We start from the raw sequence: 13,802 nt of genomic DNA, 5'->3' as shown, positions 1-13,802 counted from the left end.
GCTGCTTGGCTGTAGCTAGTGACTAATTGGGGGATAGCGGCCTTCCCAGCACTGGGAACAGAAGTATTTGGATCCACATAGCTTTCTGAGTAATTATCAGATTTACTTTAATGCAGAGAGAAATATGAATAGTGCCTCCCAGTAGAAGTGATAAGGTGCCTATCTGAGCACCACCACATGCTCTGGAGATACTGAGAGATCAAAGTCCTTTTAGAGTGTGAAGGAAGGAGTGTTAGATGCCTTCCCACCACACAAGTGCTGTCTGTCACCCTGTGCCTGGTAACCTGAAGACACAGCCCAAGCCCCCAGGAAGCCATATAGATGCTCCAGTCCCCAAGAGGTGCTGCTGCTGCTCTCACCTGGTTCCCCCTGGCCCTTGCAGGGGTGATCCGGTACACGGCACTCTTCCTCGTGCTGCTGGGCACGTGGTTCATCGTCCAGACGTACTTCGACCGGAGCTGGAAAACCATCAGCCTGAGAAGCTGGCTCGGTGAGGCAACAGTGGGGCTCCAGTCAGGTCCAGAGGGAGGTAGTGGGTGACCCCATGGCAAACGAGGCCCCAGAGCTGCATACAGCTGCCATGAACATTCATAGTGCCCGGCCATGGCTACAGCCACCAGCTCTGACCATTAGGGCAGCGGTGGGACAGCACGGGGGGAAGCTGCACCAAGGTGGGTGGCTCCAGGGGTGCTTGGAGGAACAGAGAGCAGTTTTGGAGAGCTAGCACCCGAATGGCTGCTCGTGAGGTGGGGAAGAGCCAGCAGCTCTCTGGGATGTCTAACCCCCCTCCTTGGTACCCACAGGTGCCACGGACAAGCCCAGCAGTGAGTACCGCTCTCGACACCACCTCCATCACACAACACTGCTCCGAGGCAAGGGGTGATGGTAGAAACATGACAGCTGCCCTCAAGAGCCCCCTTCCCAAGGCAAAAATCCCACCCTCCTAAACTGAGGGGAGTTTCATTACTGCACACAGCAGCAGTGGCCTCGGTGGGCTCTGCAAGCACGCAAACCTTCATGTGATTCCCCTGCCCTAGCAGAAACCCTCAGGCCACAGGCTACAGCAAGAAGCAGGTCACAGGCCCTATCCAGGCAGCGTGCACAGCTCCCTACCCTGGCCAAGAATGGGGAAGCTCTGGGCAGAAAAACCCTGACAGGCTTGAACAAGTGCCAGCACCAGACACAACCTGGCACACCCTCTCTGCAACCCCCACGGCATCAGCCACCCTGTCCCACTGCTCCCACCCACTGGGGCACCCAGGTCAGCCCATCCCACCCCAAGCCTCTGCACTGCAAACCTCAAACAAGCAGCTGGTCCCAGCCCTAGGACAAGCCTCCTTCATGCAAGAACCCAGTCCAGGAGTTGCCCCCTGAGTGGACCACTATGCCCCAGTGCCAGTCCTGCTCAGGAACACAGCTGGTGTCCCCCCACGGGGCAAACACCAAGGCTGGCAGCTCTGCTTCTCCCTCACAGGCAAGCAGCCACCCCAGCACAAGTGTGGGAACCACAAGAGCTGCCGCCAGAACTACTTTGCCTTCAAGATCATCAGTGGTGCTGCAAACGTGGTGGGACCGTCCATCTGCTTCGACGGCGCCATGTGAGCAGCACAGGGTGGGGACGGGGCAGCCGGGCCTGGCTGAGCTTCAGCACGGAGAGCCCGGCCTCTCCCGAGTGCATTGGGCCACCACAGTGCATGGTGGTTTAAAAACATTTCAAACTAGTTTCCTTTGCTACCACTTCTGGGGATATTTTTATGTCTGCAGTCACTTTACCCCATCTCAGCTTTGCTGGCCCCAGCATCTCTAGGACATCCCTGACTTACTGGTGCTCTCTGCTTTCCTTTCCAGCCTCATGAGCAGTGTGAAAAACAACGTTGGCAGAGGCCTGAACATTGCGCTGGTGAATGGTGAGTGGGGTGGGCAATAACCCCCTTCTCCCCATGGCCAGGGTCACTCTCTCCCCAGGGGGAACAAGCCACCAGGGCCCCATCCTCAGCACTGTGGCTGGACCAAAAGCACATCAGTCTGGTGTTGCATGGAGCACAAAGTCACAATTATGGCTGCAAGCACTGCCAAGAAGATGGGAACAAACTCACCCGGGTCATGCATGATGGCTGCATGAACTCCACTGAGCAACACACTCACCACCACAGCAAATACGACACACTGAGGGAAGAGCAAAGCATTTTGCAGCAGGAAACCCAAGCCAGCGGCCAGGCAAAGCCTTGGGCCATCCCAGTGTAAACTCACTGTGCTCTGCTCTGAATTTGAACCTTTCAGGAACAAGTGGGCAGCTCCTGAGGACAGACACCTTCGACATGTACTCCGGAGGTATGTGCGATCGCTCTGCACTTTGGTTGTTCCCAGACGGGCCTCACACCAGCACTTCTGGCTGCCAGCTATTCAGGCTGCTCCTCTGTCGTGTATTTAATTATAAAGTCTAGTAGACTTTGACCAGGATCACCAGCTCAGGCGGTAAAAGCTCGGCTTTCCCCAAGGCCATTGTGTCTGGAGTCCTACTAATGCATCCACATCCAAGGTCGGCTTCCCGCTCCTTTTATGTGTGTACAGTAGCCTGAAAAACATAAACCAGGGCACTTGAGACCTGAAAGAGGCTACTTTCTGAAAGCAGGTAGCTACACTAATCCAGAGGTTCTGCAGCTATGAGTTCAGTTTCTGAATGCTGGTGGTGGCTAAGCAGCAGCTTGCTTTCCTGCCCTTCACAGGAGGATCAATGAGGAGCTCAGTGCACGGCAGCGAGATGTGGCTCTCAGCCCCAGCAAGGCTGGGCACAGGGAGCAGAGCCTGGTGGCAGCAAAGGCCACATCCCTGCGCCTGCCAGCTTCAAACAATCTTCCTAGCAGGAAGAAGATGCCCTGGGCTGGGGCAGCACCCCCCCCACAGCCCGCCTGGCACTGACTTACAGGATGCTGTAAATCCCACTGCTGTGACAAAGCTGTTACCAAACTTCTCCAGGGTTTTGGCAGGACTCCTCAAAAATCACACGCTAAACCAAACTCTGTAGTGCTTTCGATTTACGCTTTGCTGTTTGAGCCTTCTGCAGGGATCAATCACTCTATCTGCTTTGGTTTTGCAACTTGTTCTTGGTAATTCTGGAGTTTTTAAGGAGAAACACCAATATCATGAGATTTCTGGCTGAGTTTGCGAAGGCAGGCGGGAAGGAGAAGGCAGCTGGCTCCTGTGCCACTAGATGGGGCATTGGAGTCGAGCATCCCGTGGATGTGGGCTGAGGAGTAATTCCCGCAGCACAGGACACTGCAGGATCGCAGGGCAGGCAGCTCTGCAGAAGAGCGGGTGCGTTTCTTACGTGGGAAAGTAAATCCACATAACTGGATTTCACAATTAGCGAGCAAAGTTTAGGAGCAATTTGCCCCCTGCAGTGGGTGCTGCAGGACAGCCCAGGTGGGAACACAAGATGGGAATGCAGCACCTAGGACCCGCTTCCTCCCCAAGCTCATGACTCTAAATCTCAGCTAGCACCAGCACAGTCAGGATATTTCCCACTGACCGAGAGGAGGTTCCCCCAGCTGCCACACAGCAGTCCCTGCTAAATCCCTTTTTCTTTCCCTGCTGCTTGTCTCTCCCAGATATCAACAAACTGGATACCTTCCTCCAACAGATCAAGCACGGCACCATCGTGTTGACAGCCAGCTACGATGACGCTGCCACAAAGTGAGTTTGGCCCTGGGAGCAACACCTGGCTCCCCAGGAACCCACAGCCACAGACACCTGGAGGTGTTGCTGCCAGCAGCAGAAAGGCAACAGGAGGGGATGCTCACCTGGCAGCGCTCTTCTTTCCCTCTTTCAGGATGAACAACAAAGTACGGGCACATTTTGAAGAACTAGGAAGCAGCCACGTGAGCAAGCTGGGCTTCCGGGACAACTGGGTCTTCTTGGGAGCAAAAGGGCTGAAGAACAAGAGCCCATTTGAAGAGGTACATCACCTCCCCTGCCACGAGCTCTAGAGGTTCTCATCCTCTTCATAGCACCTCCTGAGCTACATCTCACCTCCCTGTCTGCAGAAGACGTGGGCCAGTGGTAGTATCCTCCACGATGAGCCAAGCAGCAAGTTTTGTCACACTGCAAACTTGTGCTGTGCCACCAACCTCCTCATTCATTTTCCTCTTTCCTTTTCTTCCTGCAGCACATCAAAAATGATAAGAAGACAAACAAATATGATGGCTGGCCTGAGCTGCTGGAGATGGAAGGCTGTGCCCCCAGGAAGATGGACTAGCATCAAGCCTCAGCCTGCCAGTCTCACAGGGACAACCCAGGGACCCCAGCCCAGTCACAGAGCCAAGCTGCCGCTGCCTGCTCCCAGGGACCAGCCATTTCACAGCAGGGGCTGCACAGGGCTTGGAGAAGAGCTGTACCAGAGCCTGCAGAGCCTGAGCAAACGCCCAGCCAGGCCTCAGCCAAGTTGTCCTTACCTAGGGGTCAATCTGGGGGATTTTATTTTTCTGTCTTTAAACAAAAAACTTTGTAGAAGGCTTTTCATATTTCTTAAATAGAACATCTAATTATAAAACACTCCTACCACATTTCCCTGCAGACACTCTTCCTCTGCCACCAGCCAGGCATTGCCACCACCCATCCCACAGCACTGCACACGGGTGCTCCCCTCCCCACATGGCACAAGGCAAAGTCATCCCTGGGGATGCCCAGGCCTCCGTGGTTTCCCCCTGGAGCTCCTGCCAACCCCTTGCTGTTTCCTACAGCCACAGTAAGGCCAGATAGCCAGAGGGATGGCTTGCAGCAATGCAGGGTAATATTTGCAGACCAAAGAGTTTCTCCCACCCAACTACATCTTTGCTAGGTTACCTCAGAGTTAAACCCTCGATTACAAGTCCCCCAAACGCTGAGCTAACACCGGGGATGTGCAAGGAATGTGGAACCCTAGCCAGCAAAGAAGAAGGGATGGATGTGCAAGTTTCTCCAGCAGCTGAAGTTGTGCAGCATAACCAATAGGTGGGAGCCTTTTACCGGCAGAGCTGGAGCCAGGCTCAGTCTGGAGCGGCCCAACATGCCCGGGCTGGCATCCTGCTACGGGCACCCACACACCCCCCTGTCCCCGGGAGCTGCACCCCAACCCGGGACAGCCCCAAGAGCTGCACCCCAACCCGGGACAGCCCCGGGAGAGATCCCTGCCCGAACACGGGCCAGCAGAGCCCTGCAGATCTCCTTCCAGGGTGGTGCCCATGCTCTGCCCATTGCTGAGGAGGTCCAGGGGGAACATCTGCCCCATGCTCGTGTCTGGAGGCTTTCAGGCAAGCACGCTCTGTACCCAAAGCCCTGCGTGCGGGTGCTGCTGAGATCAGACAAGCCGTGTGGGTGATGGCTCAGGCTTATCTGTCATCAGAGACAGGGACAAATTTGCATCATATACAGACTTTAATTTCCTATGATTGTATCTAGGTTGTCCCCATTCGTTAGAGCAGACCAGCAGTTTTGCAGAACGTGAGGGTGGAACATCTCTGCTGGAGCAGTTGGATGTGCAGGGTAACAGGCTCTCCTGCACAGCCTTCTCTGCCTCTGGCAGCAGCATTTGCCCCAGCACAGCTTCTCACAGGCAGTGCACACTGCTTATCTGAGCCCTCAGGTCGCCCCAGGAGAGCAGAAGAAGTAAAGAGCATTGTCAGAATAAGGCCAGGAAAAGACACAGCCTGTCCTGCACCAGCCTCCTTAGGGATGAAACCCTGGATCCAAAACCCAGCACTACCATCCAAAACCAGCGGGGCAAATAGTTTTCCCTAAACAAGGAAAAAATCTGGAAATAAACTCTCTAACACCTGTAAGAACTTCCAGAGGCAAAACTGAAACAAAACCCCAAAAGAACCACAACAGAGGAATCCCCCCAGGAGTTGTAGTATTTTATCCCAGCTTATCCTCCTGCGCATTTAATGTGTGCCAGAGCACCCCAGGGGAAGCCTCTGCCATAAATCGATCCCTAAATCTGCTGCAGCAGCAGCGGTTAATCCCCAGCGCTGAATCACCCCGACCCACAGCAGCAGCGAGCAGTAATACCACAGACACAACAGCCCTCGCGTCACACAGCCCTGCCACACTGCCACCATAAATATGCCAACTATTTTAAGCCCCCTCAAAGGATCTAGATTCACTTGTAAGCCAAACTGAAAACAGCCTAAGAGCTGGAAAGGCGGCTGCATGGTGTAAAGCAGAGCACAGCATCAGCTACAGCCCAGAAAACAACCAGCCCCTTTCAGCCACAGGAAACTCTTCCTAGTCTTCTGCAATGCACATAAGAAATCTGTTTTATAGCCAAAATAAAGGAGATTAATGTTTTAGCGTGCTGCAGACAGTTAAAACTAGCTCAGAATCTGTCACGGAGCAGTTAATAAGGCACATCACTATTTTCAGTGAATGGGGAGAGGTCAAAGCACAACTCCTGTGCAGGGTCCTTAATCAGCAGTCAGTGTTTTGGAGAGCCCTCCCTGTGTCAAAGTCACTGTGTCCTGATAAATAAATTGGAACTTCTCAGAAGTCCAGAATTTGGGAGGCAGAGGTACAAACAACGCTTCAGGAGTCAAATTTAACTTACTCATTTTTTTAGAAGGTCTGAAAAGAGTGGTGGGTGCAGGGCCAGCAATCCCCGTGCGAGGTTTCTTAGCGCCTTGGCATTTTGAAAGCTGTACTACTGCAGAGACAGGCACCTACCTGACTGGTTTTCATCGGGCCACATCTCCCAGAGACTCCAGCAAACACCAGCCCTGACCTGCCTGGCCTCCCAGGAGGCAGCTCTGGGTATCCTGGGCTCACGTGGGGGCCACGGTGGGCTCTAGCGCTGCAGCAGAGAACACACAGCCTGGGGCACTTCCTGGAGAAAAGCTTGCAAAATCCAGTGCTGCAGCAGGAGGCAAGAGCCAGGATGAAGACAGGGAGCAGAGATCTCCTGTAGTCTGGGGGTACAGATTTATTTTGGCAAAGCAGCAAAGGAGAAGCCAGGAAAGATGCCACGGGCGAGGATCGACGGGTACCGGGGCCCCGCAGCCGGGCGAATCCGCGTCCTGTGACATCTTGCCCTGTCAAGTGCAATTACTGTAATCTTCCACAGCTTCTCAAAATACGGATCCCGGCTTAGAAACCGGGCATCCGCAGCATGAAAGCTGCCTTTGTGCCCGGGCAGAGCCTGGGCGCGAGCCAGCCGTTAGGTGCATGAGGAAAATGAGTCTTCCACGTGCTGGGAGAAGGGAGGAAAAGCAAGCTTGCCCGCCCGACCCCGCTGCAGACGGGCTGGATTTCACCCACGTCTCCCCGGAGCAGCCAGCGAGGGGCTGGGAGCCGCACAGCTGCACAGCCCCCCGGGACTGAGGGGGCCGGCGAGCACAGTCCTGCACCCTGGGCGAGCCGAGCGCAGCCAACACGTCGGAGCATGGGGGCGGCTCACGGGAAGAAGGTAACGGGGCAGTTCTGCTCAGGGCTGCCGAGGCGGTGGCGGGATGAAGGCTCAGGCACCCTCTGCTCACAGGGCGCTTGTTTTGCCCCGCGCGTGCTAAGGAGGCTGACCCAACCGGGGGATTAGAGGGAAGGGACCTGCTCCTGGCCATCCGTGTCACTTGTCAGGGACAGATTCAGTAATTCCACCTGATGGGCTCGCCATCAGGGCCTGCCGGGGCTTTCAGGACAGCAAGAAGGGGATCAGAGTGTTGAATTAGGACAGGCAAAGTTTGGCTTTCTGGGGAGAAACATCAGGCTCGCTCCAAGGGCAGCCGGCAGCCTCTGAGCTGTCTCCCACAGATGTGGTGCAGAGCAAGCCCCAAGAATTTCTTGGCCTGTGAACTGCTGTAAGCTCCCTCCCATGGCAGGCCAGGTCCCACAGCACCCAGGCACATCTCCCTCTCCTGCCAGTCCCCCAGGGAGAACAGTCGAACAGCTCCAAAAGGGAATGGTGCTTTACAGAGTGAGAGCCATGTGGAGGTGGCCAGAGCTGGTTGTGCCAGGGGTGCTGTCAGGTGTCACTTTGCTCTCGTCTGATCATCGCTATTCGGTTGTGATGCCCCAATCCAGTATTAGACTTCTGTAGCTTCTCTCCCAGCTCCAAGAGACACGCACGCATGCCCCACACTTGTATTGCAATGGGGACAGCAGTGATCCTTTGCCCCAGGAGGGACTCCACATGCTCCGCTGAGCATGGTCTGTGGCCTTCAGAGGTGTGGGCACATCCAAACCTTCAGAAGCCTTTCAGAAGTTTGCAGACTTGATGGGCTTTCCTCCAAAACCAGAGCTAGGCATTTTTGCAGGGGAAACGCACATAAAAGCAACCCACAGGCCAGCGTGACTAACACTCAAAAGGAAAATTAAGGTTGGTGTAGGGCTAGAAAACATTTATCTGTTTTCCTGGACCCCAGGGAAGCATCAGGTACAGGAGGTGCTGTTCCCAGCCAGCCCCCCGCTTCTCCAACATCCATCCAAGGTGCCAGTGCCACGCTGGCTCCAGCACGTAGGGGAGGCACCATTGTTCCCAGGGCTCAGAGCTATGACAGCACACCCAGGAGGAGCCATGCTCTGCCCACAGCTAATCCCCAAACCTTTGCTCACGTGGCCATGGCCTTCAGGCATTACCAAAAGCAGGGGAATAAGCTGGTTAGGTCAGGCTTGGCTCAGTGCCAAGCAGTTCAGCCTTGCTGCATACGAAGCAATCTATGCCAGCCTCTCAACCATCAGACCAGACAACTATTGGACAGCTTTCCCCATTGCTCTCTCTTTCCCCAACACCACAATCCCATTGCAGCATTGAGTGGCCTGGCTTCAAAACAATCCCAGGGGCTCAGGCTCTCCCATCGCAACAACTGGCTGGCAGCCCCAAAAAGCTCCAAAGCAGTTTTACTTTCATAGGCACCAGAAGGTCAGAGATTTCACTTCCACTTCAGCCTTCCAAACACTGCCTGTGTTGACTAAAGCCTGTGCCACTGCCCGGCTGGCACCAAGCAGGGGCGTCTGACTGGCAGCTCCTGGGTCACTGCTTTACCCTTAGGCTGAAGCTGATGGGGGATGGAAACAAAAAAGCTCCTTCTGCTGCATTTCAAAGGTAGGCAGGCTCCAGTCACTCCTGAGGGGTCTAGGTCTAGGTGTCAGACAGGAAAGCTCTCCTTCCCCCAGCCCTTGCAGAACCAGCACAGCTCAGGGTGCAGGGACCTGCCACGCATGACCCCATCCACCAGATACAGCCCAGAGAGGACCCAGAGAGGAGCACAGAGCGGTAGAAAGGCTCAGCACCCCTCGCCAGCACTGCCTGCATTAGCAGTCTCAGCTGCACCCCTTTTTAGTTTCGCCCAGAGCAGCACTCCAAGGGGATTACAGTAGGGGATTGTGGAGTGCAAGGCAATCCCCGGCTCCGTAACAAAAGGGGCCGGAAAGGCTGCCAGCACGGCTCCAAGGACATTTCTACTTTCGAAGGCTGCAGCTGCTCCCAAAAAAACCTGTTCTGGTTATGACGGCTGTCCCGCTGGCCCAAGCTGACAGCAGGGCTCCAGCAAGACACGGTCCCTGCCAGGGCATCCTTGGTGCAAGGCAAGGGTTTCGACGGGGGCGGATTCAGGGGTGCTGCGGAGCTGGTGCTGCTCTGCAGAGCATGAGCCCCGTGGGGTGCAGAACGGGGCTAACATCCCCCTGACCACAGCAAACCACCCCCACACCCCTCTGCACGCCCAGCCTCCCCGCGGCAGCTCCCCAGGGTGCCAGGCAGATGCCCTCAGGCACCTGCACCTCTCGCTTCTTTTCTCCCCGGTTTTCTCAAGGCAGAGTTTGCATAGTGGCTGCTTCCCCAGGGAAAGTTTTCTGTCCCCAAATTCCCAGGAGTGTCAGTTTACACTAATGTCAGATGAGCAGAGATTAGCCTTGCTGCTGAGCAGGGAGCTTTGCTCTGCCGCGGGTTTAAAATAACAAGAGGCAGCACGCCAGTGCCCGGCAGAGAGGCTCCTCTTGTTCAGGTGAGCCACAGCACTGGCTGTCCACGCTGAAAACTGGGGCTTCGAGACCAGCCTTTCAGATTCCTCCATCTGAGCAGAGGGACGGGACCAGTGTTTCTGGGAGCTGTTGGTGGGATTTTCCCACAAACACATCCCACCCCACTGGTGAGGGCACCCCACAGCCTGGCCAAGGAAGTGCTTCCACCTGCACTCCAGCTCACACAGCACGGGCTATCCGGTCTGTCATCCCCCTTCTCTGCAGGGTACAAGAGAGGTGGCCCAGGGCACGCACCATCTGCTGCCCCAGAGCAGAGCCCCATTTCAGACCAAGCTGGGCTTCTGCCAAGCTACTCTTCCAACACACTTAGCTGCACTTCACAGATTTTTCTCATCAGCAATCACACACATTATTCACACAATAAGGGAGGGGAAAGCTACAGAAATCAACATTTGCGCTTCAGAATAAAAAGTCCAAAAAAAATTCCTCTGCAAAAGGATGGAAAGGGGAAAAATAAGTCGTATTTTCCCAGTGTCACTTAATGCTGACCAAGGGACCCCCTTCCTCAGGCCCTGAACACAGGCAAATACCCAAAAGCAGCCATCCCTGCCATGGGACCAACCCTGACAGTTCAGCTCCACACGCACACACGCTGCTCGGCATCACCAAGCCCATGTGTGCAGAGCAACGCCAGCTACAGCAGCCTCCACCATGAGGAGCATCATCGCTTTTCTTCACTAGCACTAACTGCAAAAAACATGGTCCAACAGGGAGCAGATTTCCAAAATCCCAAGGCAACATTTAAAGTGAAATTTTAAAAACTCTGTATTATTAAATGAAAGATGCAGACTGACCAAAAAGCTGGTTCCCACCATTCCAGAGTTTAGAAACTCTTACCCTGATGACAAAAATCCTGGGCCCTAGGTTTGGAAAGCACAGGAGTAAGGCGAACAAGAGGAACTGTATCTGTGGCTAGCAGGAGAGGCTTCTAGTGAGAAAGAAAAAGGCTGTTTCACACCAGTGCAGCAGAGCACAGGGAAGAAAGTGCCACGAAGGGACCAGCACAGGGTCTGCCCTGCTACAGGGACACCAACCACATGAGGTGAAAGGAGGCAGCCCCAAGACCTGTTATCCCCAGCACCTTCCCTTCAGCCTGGGAGCTGAAGCATGGGCAGCACCTGGAATCCAAACCACTTTGAAAACCTGAGGGATAAGGCCCAAGTTGCTTATTGAAGAGGTGGAAGAGCTCAACCACAGAAAGACAAAGAGGCATGAAACACAGCAGGCTGTGGCCCCCAGGAGAAGCTCTGTAGTCCAGCAGCCCCTCGCAGGTGAGAGGGGATGTTGTAGGGACAGAGCCCTCCTGGGCAGTGGCTGGGACAGCGCTGCCCCATTGTGCTCTGCAGATCAGCAGCCACAGCAGGACTTTCCTGGCTCTCCCTGACAGCTCTTGCAGAACACTGGTAGCTGGTGTCCCTGCCAGCTCTTTCAAAGCACCCCTGTGCCCGGCAGCACCAGAGCCCCCCGAGGGACACTGCCTCTCTGCCACTGGAGCCCTGGCCATCCCCCCTCATCAGCCAGAGCTGCCACTCCACCTTCAGCAAGAGGGGCTGCGAGTGCCAAGGCCCATGAGCAGAATAAGTCCCACCAACAGGCACTGAATGACACCAGTTGTTTGGTGGCACTGGACCTGGGAGCAAATCTAAAAATCAGATGGCAACTGGGAACCACAGTGTTCCAGTGTCTGGAGCACTGCACTGCTCCAGGAGAAGGATTTGCCCTGTGCTACCTGCAACAAGCCTGGGTTCAGAGGGACAGAATGAGAGCTGATGACTTTGCACACCAGAGAAGTCCTGAGTGCCTCATGGGAGTGGGGAGACCATTGACAAAAATCCTATTTCTGAGCAAAAATATCATATACCCAGAAAATAACAGGTCAGGCTCATGAGAGAGCAAACACCTGCAAGTCCTCTCCCCTATCCGACACAGCCCAGCCCAGAGTGAGAGAGCTGAGCCAAGGCTAGTCCCAAGCCTCCACAGAAGCCCTCTAAGGTAAATTCATCCAGGAGGTGACATCTGGGGACTCCGATGAAGCAGAGATGCTGCTCCAGGAATTTGTAGCTTTCAAAAAAAAAGTAAAATAAATAGCTGTAACATCCCAGCCCTCAGAAGCCAAACTTATTCCAGCAGCTTGCACTAGCTCCTGGAAAGAGATCACAGCTTTAACTCTTACCTCTTCATCCCAAGTACACAGACAGCACAGGTAAACCAGCTCCAACACCTAATATGACCCACTTCCTACCTCCAGAGGGGCTGACATCTTGGTCCTGAGAGGTCTTACACAGGCTCAGAGCAGGCAGGGAACTAATTTGGACAGAGCTGCTGCAGTTTAAGGCTCTGCCTTCCCCAGCCTGCACTGCTGCTTCTGCAGCTGCACTGGATCAGCAGCCATGCGCTGCGCCCTCCACCCTGGTGCAAATCCTGCTGCCATGCTATCCCCATCCACTCTCCAGACAGCTGCCTGCCCTGAAGCAGCACAGGGGTGCACACACAAGCACAGGACATGCAGCCCCCGTGCCAGGAAGGTGACCAAGCACATCTCACCAGTTCATGCACGAGAAGCTGTGGTACAGGGCTTTGAATGCCTGCTGGGCAGGACACAGAGGAGCATGGTGTCAGCCCTCCAGAGGAAGGGCAGAGGCTGGCTGGCACCAGCCAATGCTGTCTGCAGTGTCCAGGACTGCAACGGAGCCAGGGAAGAGGGCTCAGACTGAAGGGAGGTGCATGATGCTCTCATGGGGAGACCAGAAAGATCACTGCATAGGAAATGCAGCAGCTTCCAGGTCTGGGATGGCTCAGTGGTCCTCAGATAAAAATGGATTAAAGCATTAAAGGTTTTGCTGCTTCACTCTGTTCCTGGGGGCCTTGTTCAAGTGGCTCCTGCGGCATCCTCATGAGCCCTGCAATAACAGGGAGGTTTCACCTCTTCCTCTGCTGCCCCCTCCATTTGCAGCCCACAATGGCAGGCAGCCTGGCAGGTGGCATCTTATTCCAGATGACAGGCAAACTTCCTCCCTTTTGGCCCCTTCCCTTTGGGGTCCCCCCAGCACAGGACCCAGCTGTCTGCTGCTGTCACAGGTTGCCCACAGGGCACAGACCACCCCACTCTGCCTTGCCAGACTGTTACCACCAGTGTGTGGGGCTGCCAGAGCATTTCTGCCCTTATTTTTCACAAACTCCATTTTTTTTGAAGCTAAGGACTAATTCTAGTGACCCTGGCCAGGTAAAGAGCAAAACAAGGTGGTGTTAGAACAGATTTCTGATGGCAGCACTATCCTTGGCCCCTAACAAACAGTCCTCACTTGTGAAATGGAGTAATGATGCCACTGCAGCCTGGTAGCTCTAGGACAGCATGATACAGTGCCAGAAATAAATGTTGTCCCTATTATTCATGTGGCAATAGCCTTTGTTTTTGCAAAATACCATTCTTCAAGGCACTTTAGAGCATCTTAATGGTCTCTCTGCAGCATGACAGCAATTTGCTCCAGAACTGCTGGAGCTCTTTTGTGCCAGTGACTGATGCTCTTCCCAGGCAGTCAGCAGCATCCCCAGAAATAGTGGAGCAGTCTTGCACATCATCAGCGGTACCACACCTCCAGCACAGCACAGAAGTAAGCTCCTGAGATACATAAAAAAACAGTTTACCCTTTGCAACAGCCTGCTAACCACATTGAGGTGGACAGTGAAGGTATTGCCAATAGATAGCAGGGCGAGAATTCAGTTTTGTCCTGGCATGCAGCGGTGTTACGTGCTCTGCACATTACAAAGGACCAGCATGGTTTTATCAAGGGTAAGTC

General features: G+C 54.5%; 1 protein-coding gene across 1 annotated transcript; it reads left to right on the top strand.

The window, feature by feature from the left end:
• The first annotated feature begins 321 nt into the window (after positions 1 to 321).
• Positions 322 to 4,255, top strand: LOC103768620 (protein FAM3D-like). The gene is made up of 8 exons (XM_008935773.1): positions 322 to 490; positions 804 to 824; positions 1,475 to 1,598; positions 1,849 to 1,907; positions 2,281 to 2,331; positions 3,609 to 3,693; positions 3,830 to 3,956; positions 4,166 to 4,255. Exons 1-8 carry the CDS (start codon positions 322 to 324, stop codon positions 4,253 to 4,255), a joined length of 726 nt encoding a protein of 241 aa, XP_008934021.1.
• The last annotated feature ends 9,547 nt before the right edge of the window (positions 4,256 to 13,802 follow it).

This window comes from Merops nubicus, unplaced genomic scaffold, assembly GCF_000691845.1.
Source record: "Merops nubicus isolate BGI_N331 unplaced genomic scaffold, ASM69184v1 scaffold16782, whole genome shotgun sequence".
Classification (NCBI taxonomy): domain Eukaryota; kingdom Metazoa; phylum Chordata; class Aves; order Coraciiformes; family Meropidae; genus Merops; species Merops nubicus.
This window is presented reverse-complemented; position numbering and strand designations above follow the sequence as displayed.

Bases quoted from the DNA above. Each gene is read 5' to 3' on its own strand.
- LOC103768620 (XM_008935773.1), top strand. From the start codon at position 322: ATGCTCCAGTCCCCAAGAGGTGCTGCTGCTGCTCTCACCTGGTTCCCC. The intron at 1,908-2,280 runs GTGAGTGGGGTG...TGAACCTTTCAG, and splicing joins GAACATTGCGCTGGTGAATG to GAACAAGTGGGCAGCTCCTG. The intron at 3,694-3,829 runs GTGAGTTTGGCC...TCCCTCTTTCAG, and splicing joins TACGATGACGCTGCCACAAA to GATGAACAACAAAGTACGGG.